Source organism: Prunus dulcis, chromosome 1 (genome assembly GCF_902201215.1).
Source record: "Prunus dulcis chromosome 1, ALMONDv2, whole genome shotgun sequence".
NCBI classification, from domain to species: domain Eukaryota; kingdom Viridiplantae; phylum Streptophyta; class Magnoliopsida; order Rosales; family Rosaceae; genus Prunus; species Prunus dulcis.
The window spans coordinates 6,941,073-6,964,995 of NC_047650.1; the positions used below are offsets into that span (position 1 = coordinate 6,941,073).

General features: G+C 39.5%; 2 protein-coding genes across 4 annotated transcripts in view; both read right to left on the minus strand.

The window, feature by feature from the left end:
* The window catches only part of LOC117632276 (protein DETOXIFICATION 16-like), a 6,068-nt gene extending 2,884 nt beyond the window's left edge, over window positions 1-3,184 (minus strand). The window contains exons 1-6 of the mRNA XM_034365750.1: window positions 2,691-3,184; window positions 2,519-2,556; window positions 1,498-2,004; window positions 1,326-1,412; window positions 1,192-1,203; window positions 853-1,091 (exon numbers count right to left, since the gene is read on the minus strand). Of these exons, the coding sequence (XP_034221641.1) occupies window positions 853-1,091; window positions 1,192-1,203; window positions 1,326-1,412; window positions 1,498-2,004; window positions 2,519-2,556; window positions 2,691-2,969 (1,162 nt within the window). The 5' untranslated portion in view covers window positions 2,970-3,184. The remainder of the gene's footprint in view (window positions 1-852; window positions 1,092-1,191; window positions 1,204-1,325; window positions 1,413-1,497; window positions 2,005-2,518; window positions 2,557-2,690) is intronic.
* A 17,616-nt stretch (window positions 3,185-20,800) lies between these two features.
* On the minus strand, window positions 20,801-23,829 carry LOC117635841 (protein DETOXIFICATION 16-like). Of its 3 annotated transcripts, none has more exons than XM_034370216.1 (8): window positions 23,506-23,829; window positions 22,505-23,049; window positions 22,261-22,347; window positions 22,086-22,142; window positions 21,747-21,985; window positions 21,365-21,483; window positions 21,150-21,236; window positions 20,801-21,070 (listed from the first exon to the last, which is right to left on the minus strand). In XM_034370216.1, exons 1-8 carry the CDS (start codon window positions 23,782-23,784, stop codon window positions 21,014-21,016), a joined length of 1,470 nt encoding a protein of 489 aa, XP_034226107.1. In that variant the 5' UTR covers window positions 23,785-23,829; the 3' UTR covers window positions 20,801-21,013. The 3 variants fall into 3 exon arrangements, with proteins under 3 accessions (XP_034226107.1, XP_034226123.1, XP_034226115.1); XM_034370232.1 differs by having other exon boundaries at window positions 23,613-23,718; XM_034370224.1 differs by having other exon boundaries at window positions 23,556-23,705.
* Between the last annotated feature and the right edge of the window lie 94 nt (window positions 23,830-23,923).

Genomic DNA, 23,923 nt, shown 5'->3' on the forward strand with positions numbered 1-23,923 from the left:
TCCCAATGAAGCTGGAATGCTCGGTTACCATTACAAAAAACTCACAAGTTCCCAACCCAGAAGTTACTTCTCGACCGCGAACTTGGGGGACTACTGTTTACACCATAATGAACCGAGCAGTCCCAGCCACAAAGCAACTAGCACCAAGGCAACCATGCCTTCTCCCATGCCGAAGGAAGACACACTTCCGAGGTCGAGCAGCCCCAGCCACAAAGCGACTAGCACCAAGGCAACCATGCCTTCTCCCATGCCGAAGGAAGACACACTTCCGAGGTCAAGCAGACCCAGCATCAAAGTAACTAGCACCAAGGCAACCACGCCTTCTCCCATGCCGAAGGAAGACACACTTCCGAGGTGCCAGACACCCGCCGAAGCTCCCAAATGCCAAACCTAATCCCCAGGACACGTGTCGCCACCACAACGGCTTGCACAAAGTCCCACATTGGAACTTTGTGCAAAGCTCCCACTTTCACTTCCCTATAAATAGGGAACAGTACCCAGGTAAAAAGGAGAGACCATTCCCCTGCTTTCACTGTTACTCTGCCAGAATTACTACCTGTAACTGACTTAGGCATCGGAGAGCCTTCGGCCGGCACCACACCGGTGTCCGAAGCTTAACGGTTGCTTCTCCTCTTTTTACCTTCTGCAGGTCTTAGCAATCCATTTCACCCAAGGGCTTCAGCCCTCTTCCCTGCTGAAGACCTAGTACCTCTAATCACTAAGTTGGACTCAAATAGTGGCCGAGCCATTTTGAGCATCAACACCTGGTATTATATGAAGCTTTGGAAATCGAGGATTATAACCGAAAATTCTATTGTTATGAGAGAAGAAATTGAGAGAAATAGCAAGAACCTGAAAGAACAGATTGAGGTCCATCAAAAAAGTGGGATAGTGCGACAAAAATCAACATTTCTCCAACATACTTCACAACCTCTTTTTCACTGCTGTAACAGTAACCCCAATCGTTTCGAGCCAATATCATGACAGCAGCAGCCACAATGCCTTCAGTAACAACAATGGATAGTGCAACGCATATTGCTATACACACCATTCGTGGTTGCCCAGCTCCCAATTGATTTGAAACTCTTGTGCTAACAGACAATGTACAAGTAAAGAACATAAAAGAATTTATGGGACAAGTACTCACAATAGAAGCATGCAGTACTTAAATCTAGCTGTGAACTCACTTACCTTACTGTACCACTGAAAGCCAGAGGAATCATGTAGACCATTAAACATGTGTTAAAGCTGGAATTGTATCACAATCGGTTACTAACAAGAATTTGTATTTTCGTTAATTCATTCGTTAGCATCAAATGCAAAACCTGATTGAGAGGGCTGAGGTTTCAAGCTTTGGATTAGGAAGAAAACCAGATAAGAGCACTATCATTTCGAACGACCAGACTTCTAAGCTGTTCACAGACATAAGACCAAATAAGTACTAACATATCCATTCCAAGTCTTTAATGTTCCAATGGTGAGTCAACTAAAGATTACCTGACCATTACAGCTGAAGGAATTGATAGTTTTAAAAAATTGGGAATTCCATGAAAGGCCTCCTTTGAGAATCCAGTCCATGTGAGCTTACAAGAGGGAGACACTCTGACATAAAGAGCCAATAACAATGCATTGATTGAATACGTGACGGAGGTTGCCAAAGCAGCGCCTCTGTATCCAAGGCTGGTCTTGTATACCAGAACCCAACAGTTAAGCAAGTGCACAAGCGTTGCAACTCCTGTGCTAACAATCAAAGGAACCACATTGTTTTGAGCTTGCAGGAATCTGGCATGCGATTCTAGGATTGCGTAAGCGAAAAGGCTAGGTATCAAGAAACAAGCATAGTTGCCAGCAGCAGCTGATATTTCTGGATCTTGACCCAAGAATTCAAGAATGTGGCCAGTATTGGCCCATACAAATGCAAGGGGAATGTTTACCAGAAGAAGAACAAGCATTGCCCTCTGCATGTGTATGCCAAGCATATGATACTGTTTTGCTCCGTAAGACTTGTTTACACCATAATGAACCGAGCAGACCCAGCATCAAAGCGACTAACAACAAGGCAACCACGCCTTCTCCCATGCCGAAGGAAGACACACTTCCGAGGTGCCGGACCCCTGCCGAAGCTCCCAAGTGCCAAACCTAATATCCATGACACGTGTCGCCACCACAGCGGCTTGCACAAAGTCCCACATTGGAACTTTGTGCAAAGCTCCCACTTTCACTTCCCTATAAATAGGGAACAAAACCCAGGTAAAAGGGAGAGATCATTCCCCTACTTTCACTGTTATTCTGCCAGAATTACTATCTGTAACTGACTTAGGCATCGGAGAGCCTTCGGCCGGCACCACACCGGTGTTCGAAGCTTAACGGTTGCTTCCCCTCTTTTTACCTTCTGCAGGTCTTACCAATCCATTTCACCCAAGGACTCCAGCCCTCTTCTCTGCTGAAGACCTAACACCTCTGATCACACTAAGTTGGACTCAAATAGTGGCCGAGCCATTTTGAGCATCAACAAGACTGGCCACAGAACGTGTCTAACGCGCTACCCATTCCTCTCTATTCAACAAATGAAGAGGAGAATTTAGAGAAAAATGGAGCCTGATATTATCATCATACACAAAAGTAACAAAAAAGTAAAAAGTTTTTAGTTTTATTTTTAAAATGAACAATAACAGGGGAAGCCATCTTACCGTCAAGCTCAAACCAGTCACCGAAGCGAATGAAGTGGCCATGGAAGCACCTGCGAGGGCCAGCTCTCCAACATGACCAACATACATGACTGAAATAAGCTGCATGCCAAATAGCAAAAAATTTGATGCAACAAGTGGCCCTGCTAACAACAGCTGCTTCTTCACTTCCTCCACAATCTCATCTTTGACCGGTACTTGTTTTCTTGATAGTAATGATTGTTCTTGGGGAACTTGAATCAAGGCTGACTCGAGACCAGCTGTTTGTTCTTCGAAATCCATTTCTTGCTGTTCATACGGATGCTGGAAGAGCTATAAAATGGCCCCAATCCCACATTGAAGAACAAAAGGTAGTGCTCCTCTCCCTTCTATAAAGAGGTCATCTCCAACATTCTCTCTTATGCCAATTGTCTACTAGGCCACAGTCATTGTGGCCTCTCCGTTATTAAAGTGAACATACCAACCTACCTTAGTGTTATGTACCAATTGCGGTAACAAAATGGTTCTCTTAGCAGATTTTGATCAAATCAACAGATTTGTTAGGAATAATTAGAAGATCAGTAGATAATTAATATACCATATTTCAAGTTTGTAAAAATAGTCATTAGCCCAAAAAACAAAGAATCGGCCTCATATGCAACTTGGAAAGCAAATTAATCATAGAACGTTGCAAATCATGTCTAACAATCAGGCATATTGTTTTATACGCTCCCATATTGTGAATTAAACAGTTGGCTCCCTCAAAGCTTGCTGTAGCTTGTTGCATGATCGGTTCGTGGCAGAGGTGCCTTTTCAAAGAACCAGTCTTTGGATGTGTCTTTTGATGCTAAAAGTTTGAATTATATATATGAACGTTAGAAACACTTCATATACATTAAGAGGAGTGTCCTCATTCAAGTGGTACCTCTTGATATTAAGAGGTGCAATCCAAGAGATACATGGTTTCTGGATTAAAGTTACACCAATTTAGAAAAGACACAAACTCCTATATAAATAGAGGAGAATTTTCTGCAAAAACTACTCAATCCTATTTATTATAAGCTCTCCTCCTTCTAATTTCATAAAGCAAAAACCATCTAGAGATTATAATCTGTAGTAATAGCCTCTAGACATTCTTGATTCTAAAGTGTGTTTGGGGTTTGTCTTTGAGTGTGCAACTCGTTGACAAACAACGCAGCTATAGGCTGGGCTTATTGTATCCATGGGTGGAACCACACTAAGGGCTACACTGGGTTGTAGCCGAGCGAGGTTTTTTTAGGGAAAAAACATCAAACTTATATATTTAACTTGTTTTAAATATTAGCCAATATATATTAACTTATTTAAGTCTAAAAAAGTCTAATTCTTTATGAATTTAGTTGCAGGCAAGCAATAAAAATACACATTAAAATAGGCACACTTTCAATTCTATGGTTTAATATATTTTTATTTTGATAATATGTGTTTTTCAGTTGCATTTGATATGTATTTGTTTTATGATAAATCTTATTGGGAATCAGTCAATAGGGTTATGACTAACGTAGTTTATATGATATAATATTTACTTTTATTTATAGAAACCTAAAGAAACTGTAAGTAGAAAAAAAATTATCATTAGATTTTAAGTTAATAACTTTAGCTAGCCCACCCATTGAAAAATTCATGGTTCCACCATTGATTGTATGCACAAGACTTATTTGCGTACCTTTGCACCCAAGTTGTGGGGGGCAAACAGAGTCTAAAAGATAGCGTTTACGTGCCTTGAAGCAACATTTCATATCTTTCATCTTCTATAGCCATTGTAAGAACCCAAAATAAAATATCTAAAAATTAGTATTAATTTATTCTATAAGAAAGACGATTTTGCCATCGCATTATTTAATAGGGAAAAAGTTGACTTTTTGATCGAGAAGGAATTTGGCAATTCCGCTTATGCCGTTGCGTAGAGCACGACGAAACGAGTCCGTAGACACGGAGTAGACTCGAATCGGAGTTGTAACGAAGAAAATACGGTCAAAATATCACGAAGGGCAAAACGGTAATTTGGACAAAAAGTCAGATTTTTATCCCTTCCTTCTCTCTCCTCCCCTCAGCTTTCTCTCTCCTCTCTCTCTCTCTTCCCGCGCGAGCCGTCCTCGCCCTCCTCCCTTCCAGCCCATCCCGCGGCTACTACAGGGCACGCAGATCTACGGCGTTGGTACCGTCGGCTTCGTCTCGCCGCCGCCGTCCTTTCCCGACCGGTCTCAGCCCCTGCACCAACCGGAGCTCGCCGAAATCAGGCGAAAATCGACCGGCTTTCACCCGATTTTCAAGCTTTCCGTTCTCCTTCGTTTCTCAACCAAATCGTTCGAGTAAGGTATGGATTCTCACCTATTTTTCGTGCTCTAATTGATGGTTGGCTGGGTTTTGATCGATTTTAGCTGTAGAACACTTGATTTTCGAATTGAAAATCGCCAGAACTTCGGCCGCCGTGATCGGCCATTTTCGGCCACTTTTTAGGGTGTGTTCAAGAACAAAAGTGACTCCAAATGGGGTGTTTTACCTAGGATAGGAGTTTGGAGTCTTGGTTTTGAGTTTTTCGGGCGAGCCGTTATCGCTTTGGACACCCAAGCTGCCAGCGCGTGTGGCAGTGCGTGGGTGAGGGTAGTGAAGTGACTCTGTGTAGTTTTGCGATCCTCGTGTTGTCTCGAGGGCGTAGGATTTCGCGGATCTCAATTTGGAGTCCGTTTGAGCCACGAACGGATTTTCCATATTACGTGATTCCTGGGTGCAGTATCGTCGAGCCGTTGGATCGCATTCAACTTTGGATATGTCGTTCTACATGATTTTAGGATCGTGTGGGATTCGACGGATTGCGAATCGAATCCCGGATACTCTGAAATCGCGAACCCTGGGGCTAAGGTTTGGATTTTAGGCGATAACGCGATTTTGGCTAATCCGACCGTCCAAGTCGGGCCAAACTCGCAGGATATGGGTCTTTCTCTGTTAGGAAACTCTAGAGAATCTCAGATCGGCCATCGGAGATCGTGGACCCCACGGAGTTCCGGATCGGCCGGTCTGGTAGTTTATCGCTTGGTAAAGCTTCGGGTCTTTTAAGACCGTTCTAGTTGTCTGAAAAGCTAAAGTGGGCATAGGAGTGACTTAAAATGAGTGCACGCATTTCTAGGAGCCGGGGGCAGGGTGTTTAGTTTAATTCTTTTATTGAGCAGCTTTACTAATTTACTATTCATGGTTAATCAGGCACCAGAGGCCCGACCGACCCACAGGAGGGACCTTCAAAAGGTCCAGCTAGCTCGGACCAGCCGTGAGTGGATTTTTCTTTTCTAAACGATTTTGATATTTAAATTTCATATTTGATCTTGAATAAGTATTATTGCATGTTTTTCCGAGCTTGAATTGTATCGTAAACTATCTTTATTTCTATACTGTTTAGTTGAACACGTTAAAGTTATATAGACAGCAGACTTTGACATTTATATAACAGAAACAACAGCATAATTGAGATTACAGTTATTTATCAGACTTTCCTACAGTAAATTAGTTTAAGACCACCATGTACCCGATTTTGGTGATTACCCTTAGATGGACCGATGTCTACGGACATCCAGTCTATTTACAGTTTTGTCAGTGCACTTGACAATGCCTCACGAGTTTCGGGGACGCTCGGACCGTGAGTGCCAGGATTTGCGGCTCGGCTGACTTCGTGTCCCCGAGACCTGCCAGGATTGCGGATCAGGCTGACTATGGTCCCCTGCATCCTACCAGAGCGGCTCGAGTCGACTTTGTGTCATCGAGACCTGCCAGCGGATCAGGCTGACTATAGTCCCCTGAATCCTGCCAGTTTGCGGCTCGGATAGACTGTGTGTCACCGAGACCTGCCAGGGGATTTGACGGATTTTACAGGGGTACACCTAGGTGGTAGTTTTAAAGGAATTTGAGTACTTTTATGCAGCCATTGCTTTTAGTCATTTTATACCAGTTTTCTTGCTATTCGTGCATGTGCTAAATTTGTATCGATACGTAGAGATATCTATGTTTTATATAAAGGCCTTGTTTTTTATTACAGTCGAATTGTGGATTTACTTACCTATTTATCCTTTAACGGGGTTTACTATGTTGTAAATTGTTTTTAAGAACCTTATTTGTGTCAACTCACACTTTCAAACTTGTTTTTCGCCCCCAGGCCGTAGAAGTGCGAAGGAATCCACCACGGGCCACTCCTAGCTCCTGCACCATCCAAAAAACGTAGGATTTCGTTGTAGATTACTTAAAGTTTTGTAAATTTGTAGAAATTGCTCTGATATCTGGTTGGAACTAAGAACCAGAGTTGAGAAATGTTTATTTGAGTTATTCTGGCAGTTGGTGTGGAATTATTTGTTTGTTTAACAGGTGAAAAATTTTGGGTTTGGACAAATTACAGGGGAGACTCTGCCGGATTTTCGGCAGAAGTCTAAGGAAAGTTTTTAACCGTAGTTGTAACAGGAAGGGTAAAAAGGTCATTTGTGCTCGACATTCACCAGGTGTCGGACACGCACAGGGTCCGGCCCGAATTCCAAAGTGGAATTAGGATCGGGTCCTGTCAGCCATGCCCATAGACATACACATATCCAACAAAATTCCCATTTATGCATGCTTAAATGGAACGACATGCTTACATGAAATGAGACAAACAATGAATTGGGGAAATCGGGAATGACAGTGGGAGACGAAATGGATATGAAATCAACTATTCCTACCTAATCAATCTAATTTTTGAGTTTTCAAGTGTACATTACCAGGGACGGACCCAGGATTTCAAAATGGTGTGGGCTAAAATTTTCTTACGTACAAACTTATTGAAAACTTGACGGTACAAGTAAATTTCATTAATAACAAATAAAAAATTTAAATAAAAAAAAAACCCTTTTGGGAGAGAGAGAGAGGAGATTTTGGGGGAGAGAGCCGATAGAGAGGGGGGTGGGTGTCGTGGTGTGGGGGAGGAGGGGACACAATGAGCCTTACCCCTCAAATAATACTTATATAAATTGTACCCTTAGAGTCCTCACCACGTTAAAATCACTAATTATTGATTCATTGTCTATATTATCAACAAATTCTCTTTTAATATGAAGTAACATACAATCAACAAATTCTCTCAAAAATTCCAATAAAAACGTTACATATACTTAAATAGTTAAATATCTAATAAATCCCTAATGGACAATTCATACAAGCAAGCAAGATATACACCAAATCAATTTCAAATCCTATTTAAAAATAAATAAAAATAAGATTTTGAAAATTAAAAAAAAATTAATTGATAAACCTTAATTGTAAATCCCTAATTGATATTTAATGAACCCTAAATAATCCCCAAAATTTCAAAAGAAAAGAAGATGAAGAATGAAAAGATTACCTTATAGTTTGGTTTAATTAAGTCTGGACATGACATGAATAATTTTCCTTTTTATCAAAGAGCAGGGGTTAGCCGCTGATCATGGTTTGCTACTTCGCAAGATAGAGAGAGAGAGAGGGAATTCTTTCTTCTTTTTTTCTTGGGAAAGGGAGAGAGGGAATGTCTGTTTTTAGTTAGCCTAATGGGAGTCTAATGTTTTTTCATATGTGGTGTGGGGGTTAGTTCCTTTTTTTTATTTGTTGGTCAGCCAGGTCCTAGTGAGATTAATTAATAATATTTTATTTGGGTAACCTAGGCTAGGGTATTAATTTAGTCTTAACAAAAACAAGTTACCTGCACTATAAGCCCAGATTAGCATGTTAATAGGACCGTCCCTGATTACGGATTCTAATGTTATGTGTCAGTAAAGGCGAGAGAAATCACCAATTGGAACAATTCAATTATTCGTATGTGAACTAAACGTAGGGAAGTCAAGTCATCATAATAATTTCAATATCCACCCAGGTTACCAGGTAACATGAGTGCATGTGCTCCAGCGGCATCGATCATGGGTCCATATACAAACTAGGTGAAACACCGAAATTAAACATCACATCCCTTTTGCCTTGAGTCCTTGTATTCAAGATAGATTATTGGGACAAACTCCAGGTTTGTGATGGAATAAATAGAGCCAGTTTTGTGATTGCTTCTAATTACCTACCCTCGTGCATGCATGACAGGACACTCCTTATAGCTGAGGCCTAGCTAAGATTTCGAAAGATCCCGTGCCAGCCACGTGATCTTTTTTACTCTAATTGCATGAATGTGGGCATTCATGTATATGAGATTATATGATACATATAAGTGGGTGTTCTTGCTTCCTTCAAGTCTCGGGGGTGTTTTTGACTTTATATATATAGGTTCATTTTTATTCTGCGCAAGGGCCATGAGCTTCTTTTTTAGATTGGCAAGATAGATGTAAAAAAATGTTTGGCACCGACGACATGTTGGATGCTGTCACTGATGTAGAACAGCCTTGGGTGTGTTAGTTTAAACACTCAGAGCAATAGGACAGAAAAGAATAGGAGAAGTTGAAGGGAAGAAAAGATAGAACGAAGGCAGAAATCATAGAGTTTAAGAGAAGGTTTAATCAATATTCAAAACTGAATTTTAAAGAACTACATGGGGGTATTTATAGCAAATTAAAACCTAGAGACAATAGGATAAAAATCCCTAATTAAAACAGAAATCTTATTCTTAATAAAATAGGAAACTTAGAAATCCTACTAGAATTTGAAAAACTAAAGAATTTAGGAAACTAACAAATAAATTAGGAAACTAAACAATTTAGGTCCTATGCAACCTGCATCAGTCACTCTCTTAGAGCATTTCCACCAGTTGCCCCTTGCCATGGCAAAGGGAGCCCTAGGGCAGCCACTATTCACGTGAATAGTGGCTACCCTGGCCCCCTCCAGCAAAATGTGTTTCCCGCAGTTGGGGCTTGCCATGGCAAATACTATTCATTTTTTTGTTTTTTTCACAACTTTGTTTACTTAAACAATTAATTTGGATAATATTTTCGGATAAGATTTTTGGGTTCCTACGTGTCAATACTATTCATATCGGATAAGATTTTCGGTTTCAAATTTCATATAAATTTCAAATTTCAGATACATTTCAAAATTCAAATTTCAGATAAATTCAAAATGTCAAATTTCAGATACATTTCGAAATTCAAATTTCAGATAAATTTGAAATTTGAAATTTCATTTGAATTTCAAATTTCAGATAAGATTTTCACCCTCTAAGATTGCGCCACGCGTCATATCTATCTGTGTACATTTTTCTATAAAATCAGAGGTTCAGCTCATACCTCCCACACCAGTTCTTCTCTACATTTCCATTTCTCAAATTTTAGATTTCATTCTCCATTCTCAATGGCAGACATGGAAGAGGTTTTGGAGAGGCAAGAGCGAGAAACTAGAGAAAGAATGCGTAGACGAGCTGCAAGCAAAAGGGCGCAGAGAGAACTAGATGAGCAACTTGGCATAGCAGTTGCTTTGCTGGAGGAAGAGAAGCAGGCTCGCCGTGGTTCACGAGAAAGCCGTCGCCCAAATGTGGACAGACATAGACATTCCCGGGGTAAGAATCTTATGGAAGATTATTTTATCCCACAATCTCTGTCCTCTGATGTTCATTTTCGAGGGAGATATAGAATGCAACCCCATTTGTTCAATAAAATCATGCATGATATTTGCAATTATGATGAATATTTTGTTCAAAAGAGAAATTGTGCTGGAAATTTGGGACTTCTTCCAGAGCAGAAGTTCACAGCTGTGATACGAATGTTGGCGTATGGGTCATCTGCCGATCAGTGGATGAGATTGCTCGGATGGGGAAGTCCACTGTTTTGGAGAGCTTGGTGCGATTTTGTGATGCAGTGGAAACTCTGTACACCAGAGACTACCTCAGCAGACCTACGCCCAGGGACCTGCAAAGGCTTCTCCAAAAAGCTGAGTCTCGAGGATTTCCTGGCATGATTGGTAGCATTGACTGCATGCACTGGCAGTGAAAAAATTGTCCAACTGCTTGGCAAGGGGACTACGGAAATAGAAAAGGGCAGAAAAGTATCATCCAGGAAGCAGTTGCTGGTTTTGATACATGGGTTTGGCACGCCTTCTTCGGAGTTGCCGGATCTCAAAACGATTTGAATGTCCTAGGTCAATCCCGGTGTTCAATGATGTTTTGAGAGGTGAAGCCCCAAATATCACATATGAAATTAACAATACCATCTACCAGACCAGGTATTATCTAGCTGATGGCATATACCCAAGGTGGACAACATTTGTGAAAACAATTCCACATCCCCGATCCCATAAGCAAAATTTTTTTGCTCGCTATCAAGAGGGGTACAGAAAAGATGTTGAGAGGTGCTTTGGTATCCTTCAAGCTCGGTGGGCTATTATCAGGGGCGCGGCACGTCTATTTGCCGAGGAGGTGCTTAGGAGTATAATGATGACTTGTATCATCCTCCATAACATGATTGTGGAAGATGAATATGATTACGATGCTGATGATGTGTATGAACCAAATCCCATGGACACGGCCCTAACACGAATTTATGAAAAACCAGTGGGGCCAAATGGAGAACCAGTGCAGCATGAACCGTTGGTTAGAGACGGTAGTTTCATGCCCAGTATGATTGATCGCTACACGGAGATGCAATCGTCGTATATTCATGAACACCGTCAAGTTGACTTGATGGAGCATTTATGGGCGGTGAAAGGCAATGAAGGAAATGAAGGTGAATGAAGTGAAGTGAAGAAGTTGTTTTTAATTTATTATGTTTATGTTGTATGTTGTTTATTTTTTGTTGTGAGTGGGTTGTTTATGTTTTATGCTTTGGTTGTGGGTTGTTTATTTTTTATGCTTTGGTTGTGGTTTGTTTATTTTTTATGCTTTGGTTGTGGTTTGTTTTATTTTTTATGCTTTGGTTGTGGTTTGTTTTTTATGTATGGAATGTTTTGAATAAAAAGGAATTTTGTTGAATATTTTCTTTATTGAATAAAAGAAAAGCAATACAACTAATAATAAAATAAAATACATGAATTAAAAAAAACAAAAAATACAATGAAATCAAAGGCAAGTAAACTAAGACATGAAAGGCAAACAAACTATTTTAATGGTTTCCATCATTTAACCAATCCGTGTTGCTAGGTCCATCGTCACGAAAAAGTCTTCGTCTCATAACATCCCTTCGTTCTAGCTTCCAAAATTGTTTTGTTTCAGGGGACATATGGCTTGTATCCATGGCCATGGTTTCCCGATCTTTTTTTTTTCAATGTTTTGTTCGCGTACATACTCCCTTTCTTTGCGTACATACTCCCTTTCTTTTGCATATTCTACTTGAATAGCCATATCGTGCTCTTGTTGTTTCAAGTCCATTTCAATTCTCATGGCTTGGTGCTTTGAAAGTTCCTCCAAAAATTGAGATGCATTCTTGCTAGAATTACTCCCTCTCTTCGCCTTCGCCGCCTTCCTCCCAATAGGCCTTGGCTCATTTTCAATGGGTGAGTCTTGACTCATCGGGGAATCCATAGGTGAATCCGATGCCGGCGCCTCATGAAGTGGAGTCTCGTTCAAGACTACCGTCGGACCGGTTGGAATAATTTGGAATCTCTTACAAGTCTTCACCACCTCCCAACAATGGGTATGGTTGAAACTTTTTTTCCCTTGCCCAGTAGCACCAAACCACATTTGTGCTTGCATAATCTATAAAAAAAAATGAAATGGAAATGCAAGAAAATTTATAAAATATTGGCAATGCAACATGTAAAAAAAAACTAATGGAAATTAAAGAAATTTTTAAAAAATGCAACATGTATTAAAAAAAAAAAACTAGAGACATATTAACAAAATATATAAATTGCAAGAAACATTTAAATAAAAATTAATATGACATAGAAATTAATAGAAGGAAAATGACAAATAATTTACCTCACTGCTAAGGTTTTCTCCGCTTCGATGGTTGTCAATCGCTTTTGCTAAGGCATTTCTCCATTTCCCCAACTCTTTATTAAGAACTTTCCACCTACTAGATAATGCCATTTCTGTACGTGTAGAACCAATTGCCCTTTCACAAAATGCTTGATGAATTTTTTTCCACATATGAGAAAATTTAATCTCATTGCCCGTTACTTGACAATGACTAACTTGGACCCAAGCCTCACACAAGCTAACATCTTCCATCATGCTCCATGCCCCTCCATTTTCATTAGAAGAACCCATAATATGATAGAAAAAAATACAACTTCAAAGTGAAAAAATATTGAATAGAAAGTGAATAAATTTTGAGGAGAAAGTGAACAATAGTAGAAGGAGAAGAAAATATATGAGGATTTGGTGTTAAAAGTGAAGAGTATTGGTTGGTATTTATACACAAAAAATTCAGTACTTTTTGTGTATTTTTTAAAAAAAAATTCGATTTTTTTCAATTTTTTATTGCAGAAAAATTGGCTACCGTTGGATTGAAGAAAAAATTCGAATCGGAGCGACCAGAGGCTGCCACGTGTCAAGTAGCCGTTGGCGGCTACTGTAGCAGTGAATTCGAATACGGGAGGGCTGACGCCAGCCTGGCGTCAGCAATTACGTCATTGCCCTCGGGCCCGAGCTCGGGCCGAAATCGCCTTCGGGCCTGCCCAGTCTGGTGGACCCTACGCCTCGCCCGGGCTGCTTCTTCACTGCTGGACCTCCGTTTTTTTCCCAAACCTCCCCCAGCCCGAGTCCAAGGCCGCTGCTGGACTTGCTCTTAGTGGAGTACTTTATTATTGATAATAAACTGAAGTAATAGGAGGAAGTGATTTGCAATAACTTTGCATGAATTTAAACGTGAAATCATGAAGAGTTAGATTTTCCTTCCTATTGTTGTTATTTTCACGGATATGCCATTTATGCCGATAAATACGCATTCGAGAATGCCTTGCCTTGGAGATCATCTGGAGAAGAGTCACAAAGCATCAATAAAAAGTTTCTGAGTGCAGGAAAGCCGTCGAAGAGAGAGAACAATATTGTCAATTGTAGTATGAGAGGAGTAAATACAATTATGCAAGGGATTTACATCTCAAGTTGCTAAAAAGTAAGTACTCCTACACCCTAGGTCCTGTGTTCGAAGTCCTTCTCCGCCAATATCACGTGTATAATGAGAATACAATTACTATAATATTACGTATGTTTTAGATATATGTACATTAACTCTCTTTTTTCCTGTATAATATTATACAATAGCTGAATTAGATTTGAACTTAAGACCCTTTTAATGCCCACCTCACTCTAAGGTGTACAATGCCCACCTCACTCTAATGCCACTTGAGATGGTTTCTACGGAGGTTTTTTAGTTTGGGATTTTTGCCCTTTTTTTTGGGCTTCGGCTTCAAGTTCCAGGTTAAATGTTTTGTTGTATTTTGGGCTTTTTTTTTTATTATGTTTGGTTGGGCTTTTTTTTTTGGGGCTTAATGTTGTAGCTTGGCCAACCCTTCCTGTTTTTTTTGGAACAACTTTTTTTTGTATATTCCTTCCTTTTGCTGGAGAACCTTTTTTTATTTTTTTATTTAATAAATGAACAAAAGTTTAGGAGGAGAGGAGGTTACTCCATCCCAAGCCTTGTTGAGGAGTTACAGAAGGTTTGAAATTGGTACTTCGGGTAAATTAAAACTCCAATAGACAAATCTAAGACAACAATGATAACTGTTTGTAGTAACAATATGACTAGTCAATTACTAGTCATAGACCTATGAACAAACAAGCCTAGCAAAGACTTATCACAAATCAAATGTTAAAACATGCAAGCCTAAAAGAGAACTATGTGACAACCTAGGCACTCAGAATGACCCGTCAATCTAGACATCCCATGTGCTAGCAACAACTATAGTGACAGGTGTGTGAACATTCATCAGCATTTAAGAGATAGCAGATATAGTGTAACACCCATGACCCAATTTAATTGTTTTATTCAATTTATGTAATTGTGAAATTACAATTTTGCCCTTGGGTGTAGGGTCACTTTGGTCACTTTTTGATTCGGAAGGATTTTGGGGAATTGAGTGGCACCGTTGGGCAGAGCTCGTTGATACGAGTCCGTAGACAGGCAGCACGCTCAATACCGAGTTGTAATAAACACTTCAAGGCCTAGAAACAAAAAAGACGAAATTGAAAATTTAAATATGTTAATGTAGCAAACACTACCGCTACAGTATTTTTGCTACAGTACCAGGCCAGATCTATTTCTCTTCTTCTTCTTCCCCTGTGTGCTCTCTCTCCCTTTCCTTAAGCATAACAGGCCAACCACTTTGGCTGGCGATTTCTCCCAACTCCGGTCATCGTTTCAGGCAATACCAGTCCCAAAATCTTCGCATCTTCCGTCCTCTACCTAACCCAGCCCATTTCCCAGCTCAAAAACTCGAGGATTCGTGGCTGGAACTACTAGAAGTGTCGATGATTTTTGAAGTTTTCAACGACGTTTTCGGAGACTTTGGCCACCATTTTAATTAAGTGAGGTATGAAACTTCATCTACTCTTTGTTATCTATCCATTTATGTAGGTATTATAGATCGATTTTGATGTTTTAGAGATCGTTTAAAACACCCACATAAGGCCCACGATTTGGGTTCTTTCCGACTAGTTCTGGCTAGTTTTTGGCCATGGGCCAAGAACAAAAATCCTCCCTTTGTTAGTTTGAATGTATTAGTATAGGTGTTGTCGGGTGTTTCCAGAATTTTCCTAAGATACCCACGCTCTACCCGCGCATGGGCCATGGGGTGATAGCCTGTTGTATTCTGATTTATTCCCCTTGTCATCCCGAGTGCGACGGTATGCTCGGATTCAAATTTGGTTGTCATATGAAGGTCGAATAGATTTACGCCTATTAGGTGATATCCGAGTTCTATAGGTTCGAACCATTGGATCGGTTCCAACTTCAAATATGTCCTTCCTCGTGCCTCTGGGATCATGTAGGAATTTGAGGATCGAGAATCAGAGTCACGGATACTCCGAATCTTTGAGTATAGGGTTAGGCGAAGCGATCACTGTCTGATCGTGTGATTGGTTTAAATTCGATTCTTGATAGAGACCAAACTTTCAGGATGTGTTGAGTAGACCTCGTTGGATCTCAAGGAACTTGTGGATTTGAAATCAGAGGTGGTGGGGCCCGAGATCCCCGTTGACCAAAAATGAAAAGTTTGACCACGGGTCTTTTGAGACAGTCTTGTCCTTTGGAAAGTACTAGAATAGCCCTAGGACTTTTCTAAGGTGTCGGTTCCACGTTAAGTTCCGGGAACTAGGGTTTGATTTTAAATGAGCAGTTGAGGCCGTATAACGAGTTTTGGTAGTGTTTGGACATTTATTTTAGTGTGCGTTACTCTCTGAACATTTGAAATGTATATTTATAGTGCTTTAATTTTGAGATTATAATATTGTTTATTGTGGTTTTTGGCTATTATATTGATATAAATGAAGCTTTCGGGATGGTGTGAATTGATGCATGATTTGATGTTTGTTGGTGTTTTTTTGGTCCAAAGGCTCATCCAGGCTTTGTTGATTCTCGGATCTCCATAGAGTGATGAATGAAGACTTCGTTATCCCTTTGTCTGAGTTAGCGAGAACTATGCCCAAAGTATCCCGAGGGAGAAGCAAGTCCCAGGAGAGTACTTCGTTCTTCTTCCAGCGGCTGCGTGTTTTGTGTTGATGTTTCCGGAAGCTCGACAAAGAGTTGAAGATGACTTGCTGAAGTTGATATGAGATTATATGAGCTTGGCATAAGAGCTTGGAGTGTGGAAGCTAAAGACCCACAAGTTTAGCAAATGAGAATGCATGTGCTTGGCTTGGTGTTGGATATGTTTGAGTTTGGTGTTGATAATTTGTTGTGTGTGGCTATGGCTATGGGGATTCAAGAGTTTCAAAAGAAGGAGGATGGAAGGAAAACCTTGAGGTTTGAAGGCTATGGTGTTTAAAGCTTGGGTGTTTAAAGCTTGGAATGAAGGAAAAACTTGGAGCTAGGTGATGCTTTATGGGGGTTGGTGGCTGCTGGGATGCTTGCAGCAGCTGAAGAAAGGTGAGTTCTCATGGTTGTTGAGAAGCTTGCAACAACCAAGAGGCTGGTTTTGGCTAAGAAATGCCTCCCAATTTATAGAATGTGAGGGTTTTCCTTTATTTCCAATAGGTAAATGGAGGTGCTGGAATCAGCTTATTTCCAATGGTTAAAAAGGAGCACCAGGGTATGCTATTTTCCAGCAGGTGCAGCTAGGTACCATAAACTGATTTCCATAAACTGTCTCCAGCGGGTAATAGGGAGTGCTGAAAAATGCTTGTTTCCAACTGGTAAAGCTAGGCATTTGAAAAATGACTATTTCCTATGGGTAAAAGGAAGTGCTTGAAAAATATCTCATTTGCTCACCCACATTGGAGAACTCTAAGTAATGGGCTTGGACTTTGGTGCTCCCAAGTAGCTAACCCAAAGTCTCCATTATCCAAGAGTTTCTTTGGGCCTTGTGGACCTCCGTAACCTTCCATACCACAATCCCTAGTTCAAGCCCCGTAAACCACATGACTTGGGTTCATGTGAGCTTAGTAGGTGATTGGCATAGGAAAAATGTATTATTGATTTGGCATGGCATGATTATTTATATATTTATTTAATAAATTAATTATTAAAATACTGCTTGAATTAACGCATAGCCAACATTATATGTTATATTGGGCTTTGAATGTCTTTGGGCTTTCCGTGACTTTTTTGGGTCTCAACAATGTTGAATGATGATAATTCCTGTGTGAATCTGGAATTGAATTATGATTGGGAAAACTGAATCAGTTGGTATTTAATATTTTGGTTTGAGGTTATGAATGTGTAGGGTCTGACTACATGCTTTTGAGAGTTGCTGTCTATACTACGAATGTTTTGAGTTATGAAAGATATGATTATGGGATTTCTAGGGATTAGGAATTGATGGATAATGGGTACTTGGAAACTGTGGTTATTGTTTGGATATGATCGGAACCCGAGCACCCTTAACAGGGTGTTTCGTATACCCTTAGCGAGATAGTCTGCATGCGTAGGGCTTGTCACAAGCGCATGAGTATTGAGGATTTTGTTGCGCGTGCTGGGAGCCTAGTCCCCTGGTTGGACGGCTCGTCCCTGGCCACATCGTTGTTGAGGATTCCTCCGTGTGGTTCAGCCAAACGATTCTCGGTGGGATTGTTTCCCCAGTACATGATGTGCATGATGTGCATGATGTGCACTATGATATGTACCTCCCTGACACTTGGATACTTGGATATGTCAGAACCTGGGCACCCTTGGTGGGGTGTTTCATAGATCCTTAGAGGGGTAGGCGTGCGTTGGACTTGTCACAGGCGCACGAGTATTGAGGATTCTGCTGTGCATGCTAGGAGCCCAGTCCCTCTGTTGGACGGCTCGTCCCTAGCCACGTGGTTGTTGAGAATTCCTCTATGTGGTCTAGTCAAACGATCCCTAGGTTGGATTGTTTTTCCCTAGTACATGATGATAGTGTAAGGTGTATATATATATATATATATGTGGATTCATTTTCGAGTTGAGATTCTTGAACTTGTGCTTCGTGAGTACTCTGCACAGGTATGAACGTTTGATTTATAGTTTGGAAAGTGAGAATTGATATGAGTTTTGACCTCTTTTACATTGAAACTACGATCGGTATTATTTTGTGTCATAATGTAATTGGTTGAATTTGTCTTAATTTGAAGTTGTGAATACAAAAAGCTATTCATTATACAAGCAAGTGGATATGGCATTTGTAGCTCTATTTGGAAAGTGTTGTTCGGCAATATATGCCTTGGATAAGGTATGGTTGCGGGAAGGAACTGATAAAAGGAAAGGAACTTATAAAGTGTTCAGTGTGTGCCTTGTTGAATTTGATGTTGTAAATGAATCTAAATTTAATCGTTGGTATTACTTTAAATAATCAAATATTATATGAATCATGATTGTTGATTTAAGAACTACGTGTGGCTTAATCCTTCACAAAGGGGTACGTAGGTAGCCTAGGGTTTAACCTAGGTGCAGCCGCAAAATAAACTGTTTGAGCTATGCTTGTATTGATCTAAGTGTGAATGAATTTTGTATGAAGAAAGGTCTTTTCTGATTGTTGTTACGATAATTGTTACAGGTGTATGGATTTACAAAGGAGTTCAAAAGCAAGAACGTGTTAGAAAATGTTTGGTTATGAGGCCGGAGGCCTGTTTGTTTGTTGTGTGTAACGTACTTCTTGCATGTTGAAGTTTGGTGATTTTAAATTGTGATTTTAACAGGTTGAAAATTTTGGTAAAGTTCATTTTTCAAGGGAGACTCAGAGACCCTGCCGAAATTTTGGGTAGAAGCCTCGGTCCTCTTTTTCTTTGTTTTAAGGGAAGAGGATGTTTGAAATTAGTAAGTGGGCCCAGCACCGGTTGGATGTCGGAAAAATCATAGGAGTCATCATGGATTCCGAGGAATTCAGGGCGGGTCCTGTCATATAGTATGACTAATCATAAAATCAACAACAACACACCTGAAATGTTCACCCAGAAATCCACCATTGGAAAAACTGAGGGTCATCACTCTGACAAGGCAATTCATTATGTCAAGAAGATTCTTACAGAAAAAGTAATCACAAGCTCAAATAATCTTACGTTTATTTAGGAAATGAGCACTACCTCCATGTGCAACCTTCTTCTCCAAACTTAGTTGAGCTAGTAGTTTGTCCTTCATAGAAATGGCAGCTAGACCATCAGCTTATTCAACCCATGGCACCCCAACTGAGCTCTGGATCATTATTGATGAATGAAATATAGATTTTAGAACGAAATGGTCAATTTCTTCAAGAAATCAACAGAGAATCTAATCTAGCGAGGATGACGAAGTGTTTAAACTAAACCCTAGATGCATATTTCAAAAACTAATTTTTAAAATCTCATAATGAAAATCCAAACCTCACCAAGTAGAGAATGCAAAGTAAAAGTTTTACTTAAAAAAATTCTCAATGGTGGATTTCAAAAATAGAAGTAGATATCAAAAGCTATTTGAAAATCTCATTTCCAGAAGTTATGAACACTCTCAGACAAACCAAAGAGAAAACCAAGTTTTCTAAAATTTTGCAAATGAAAGAGATGAGAGATTAAAACTTTGATATGCAAAGCTATTGTCAGTTTTTCTAAAAAGAAGTAGCTTTCATAATGAAATTTTGAAAACCCATTCCTATGCCATGAACACTCTCAGACAAACCAAAGAGAAAGCCAAGTTTTCCAAAATAGTGAAAATGAAATAGATGAGAGATGAAAACTTTGTATCACTAACAAAAGTTTAAAAAATGAAATTTCAATGAAAGCCCAAAAGGAATTCAAGAACCCATGAACTCTTCTCCCAAAAACCAAAACCTAATTTATGCATATTCTCTCACTAGAACTCTCTCTCTAAAAACCCATTTGAAAAATGTAAATGAGAGAGTTGGTGAGTCCATACCAGCCCCAGCCTTTTTGGCAAATCAAAAGGACACTTGGTAGCCAATGATTAGACTTATAATAAGCAAAATCACGTGACTTGGTTAAAAATCTCGTGCTGAAAATACTGTCCTATATGACTAGTCATCAAGACATTATTGTGATGAAGATGCTGATTTTCCTAATGATGCCCATTATAAATGAGTGCATAAATTACCTTGGTTTTGTAGCCTCATAAGCTCTTCAATGTACTTCAACTTCATAGCAAAAACCCGAGGCCTAATTTCTAAAGATGAGCTAAGTGGAATTACATGAAGGTGTACATTTGGCAATGAAAGCCAATTCTAAGAATTCTAAACCTAACAGGTCTTAGCTCCTTTTTTTAATTTTTACAGATTACCCACCAAGAAGAATTGTCAGCAACAAAACTCGAACCTAGGCCATGATAGCGAAGAAAACCCTTTTGTATGTTCTTTAATGTAGCATTTTTAATGACAAAAAAAAAAATATACATACCACCTCATGTACACGCATCTCGGGGCTTTAATTTACTTATCACCCAAGTAAAAAAAATGTTGCTTAAATTGATTTCAATTCATCATTTAGCTTATGGAAGCTTGGCCATTTTGTGCACAATTTTACTGTTGGCTCATTCCTTTTAGGAGAAACTCTATTGGACGATTGATCAAATAATGACCATTTTCAATCTGAATGGTTTCTAATTTGTACTGTAAACTTCATGGAAAGCGCTTGAATATGTGTTTGTGAAAATGCCTAGGAAAATTTTCTGTCTATATTGTATATTGTTGGTGCTCGAATAAATGTCTCTGTCACCAGGCGTTTGTCCAAATGCATCACTGAAAATGCTCGAGAAAATTTACGAAAATGGAAAATAAAAAGTTTACAAGAACCAACTTGAAGATTCCAACCTAACAATTTGATACGATCATGACTTCTGCATCAGTTTTTGCTACAATGCATCAGCCACGGTCATCGTGTTGTACACCCTATCGGAGGCTTTCTTCACCTACATAAGAAATGAAATATGTATGAGATGAATGTAACAGAGATTGATACATGAAACCTAACATGACAAAGTAGTTTACTTCTTTCTCCCAATCTGTGCATGTGATTATGATTGCAAGAAATAGCGCCTGGACAACTAGAGCCACAATAATTCCGGTCCAAAGACCCTGCGAAAAACATGTTAATTTGAATCAATAAAATGTCCCTGAAAGATTCAGAAAGTAGGAGATAAACTACAGTAAGACAAAGTATGGAGGGGGCTTGAAAAAATAGAAGTACAACGACTATACGTCACCTTCCCTCCAAGGTGCAGGACAAAAGCTAATAAAACTGCAGTTGGGATGCCCATAAGATAGTAAGCTCCCAGATTAACATATGCCCCAATCTTTTGTTGTCCACTTCCTCTTATGACACCTGAAATTGTAAATTCAAGTCACTTTTCATCAAATCAGCAATAAAATCTTCCCTGAAAATGAGAAACCGTGGCATACAGGTAGTGTTCAATCCCAAAGTTTGATCATATGAGTTGAGTAAAACCTTTTTATTATCTTTTGTTCTGTTGACTTCAGTTTTAGCTATAGGTTATGCCAGGTTTTCATAAAGGTTTGCAAAACCAGAATCAGAAGGAAACAAAATCTATTGTTGTGAGAGAGGAAATGGTGAAAAACTGCAGAAACCTGAAAGCACAGACTGAAGTCCATCAAAAAAGTGTGATACTGCAACCAAAATCAACATTTCTCCAACATAATTCACAACTTCCATTACACTGCTGTAACAGTAGCCCCAAACTTTTCGACCCAAAATGAGGACAGTGCCAATCAAAATGCCCTCAAGAATCACAATGGAGAGTGCAACACGTACTGCTAGAACTGCGAGTCGCGGTTGCCCAGCACCCAATTGATTGGAGACCCTTGTGCTGTTATATAGAAGTAAATAACAGAATAGAATTCTTGAGACAAAATGTGCAACAACAGGAACATACAAAACTTGGATGTAGATTTAGAGCTTAGACTCACCTTGCTGTACCACTGAATGCCATGGGAATCATGTAAATCATTGAGCATGTGTTAAGACTGCAAATGTGTCAAAGCCAGTTAGTAATATCTGTGTTTCTGCTTCATCTGCTTCATCTTCACTAACTAGAAATATGAAAACACTCTCTTTTTAAGCTTAGTTAGTAAAAATGCAAACCTGATTGACAGGACTGAGGTTTCAAGCTTTGGATTGGGAAGAAAACCAGATAAGAGGACCATCATTTCGAATGACCAGATTTCTAAGCTGTCACAGACATAAAACCAACAAACAACTATTAGTAAGTGCCAGCATTTCAAAATCTCAAATACATCGAAAGATGTCGAATATCTTTATTTCGGTTCCCCACTGTATTTTAACCCTCTAATGTTACAATAGTATTAGTGAAACAACTAAAGGTTACCTGATCATTACAGCTGAAGGAACAGAGAGTTTGAGAAAATTGAGAATTCCATGGAAGGCATCCTTTGAGAACCCAGTCCATGTGTGCTTGCAATAGGGTGAGACTCTGACATAAATAACCAATGCCAACGCGTTGATCCAATACGAGATGGAGTTTGCCACCGCAGCACCTCTATATCCAAGGCTAGTCTTGTATACCAAAACCCAACAGACAATCAAGTGCAACATTGTTGCAGTGCCAGTGCTAACAATCATGGGAATCACATTGTTTTGACTTTGCAAAAATTTGGAGTGGCATTGGTTGATGGCATAAGCGAAGAGGCATGGTATCAGGAAACGAGCGTAACTTCCAGCAGCAGCTGCTATTTCTGGATCTTGACCCAAGAACTCAAGAATATGACCAGCATTGAACCATATAATTGAAAGAGGAATGCAGACCAGCAGAAGAACAAGCATTGCTCTCTGTAAGTGTATGCCAAGCATATGATACTGTTTTGCTCCGTAGGACTGGCCACAGAAGGTGTCTAATGCACTGCTCATTCCTATCTGTTCAACAAATTAAGATTAAAATGAGGACTATTATATCATCATTGGTTCAAACACATCACGCATCACAATTTACATACATCATACTATATATGTATATATAATATGCATATATAAATAGCACAAATTAGATAAACAAAATTAAGGGGGAAGAGCATTTATCCCTGCCCCTGCGGTCCTGTGAACGAATCCCCCCTACCCCAATATCTCATGTATCAAAAAATAAAAATGAAGGGGGAAAAACTACAAGTATTTTTTGCCTTTTTTTTTTTTTTATAACGAAAAGTACTAGGCTGCCTCTCTATTAGATTTCACAGTGGTCTTAAGCTCTCCGTGTCTTCTATTTTGTCTGAGTCTTGAGAGTCTAAGCCTTTTATGGTATATGTTTATTTATACTACAATCAATTATCCTATAAATTACTAAGTCATATGAAATAAGAAAAGAAGCCATCTTACAATCAAGCTCAAACCAGTGACTGAAGCAAATGAAGTGGCCATGGAAGCACCTGCAAGTGCCAGCTCTCCAAGATGGCCAACATACATGACTGAAATCACCTGCATACCAAAAAGCAAGAAATTTGATGACACAAGTGGCCCTGCTAAAGACAGCTGCTTCTTCACTTCCTTGATAATCTCATCTTTGGATAGTCTTCCCTTTGTTGCTTGTGATTCATGTTCTTGAAGAGCTGGAAGCAAGGGAGATTCAAGACCAGCTGCTTGTTCTTCGGCATCCATTTGTTCTGTTTTTCTTCTTCAAAGAGCAAGAGCTGATGGTATCAACTTTGTGGACGAAGAGTTATATATAAAAGGGTAAACTACCCAATACCCCCCAAACTATTTCGACTATCGAAATTACCACTATAAATTAATTTTT

Bases quoted from the DNA above. Each gene is read 5' to 3' on its own strand.
- LOC117635841 (XM_034370216.1), bottom strand. From the start codon at position 23,784: ATGGATGCCGAAGAACAAGCAGCTGGTCTTGAATCTCCCTTGCTTCCA. The intron at 21,237-21,364 runs GTGACGTATAGT...TGTTTTTCGCAG, and splicing joins TCCTGCACCTTGGAGGGAAG to GGTCTTTGGACCGGAATTAT. The intron at 21,071-21,149 runs GTAAACTACTTT...TTTCTTATGTAG, and splicing joins GCACAGATTGGGAGAAAGAA to GTGAAGAAAGCCTCCGATAG.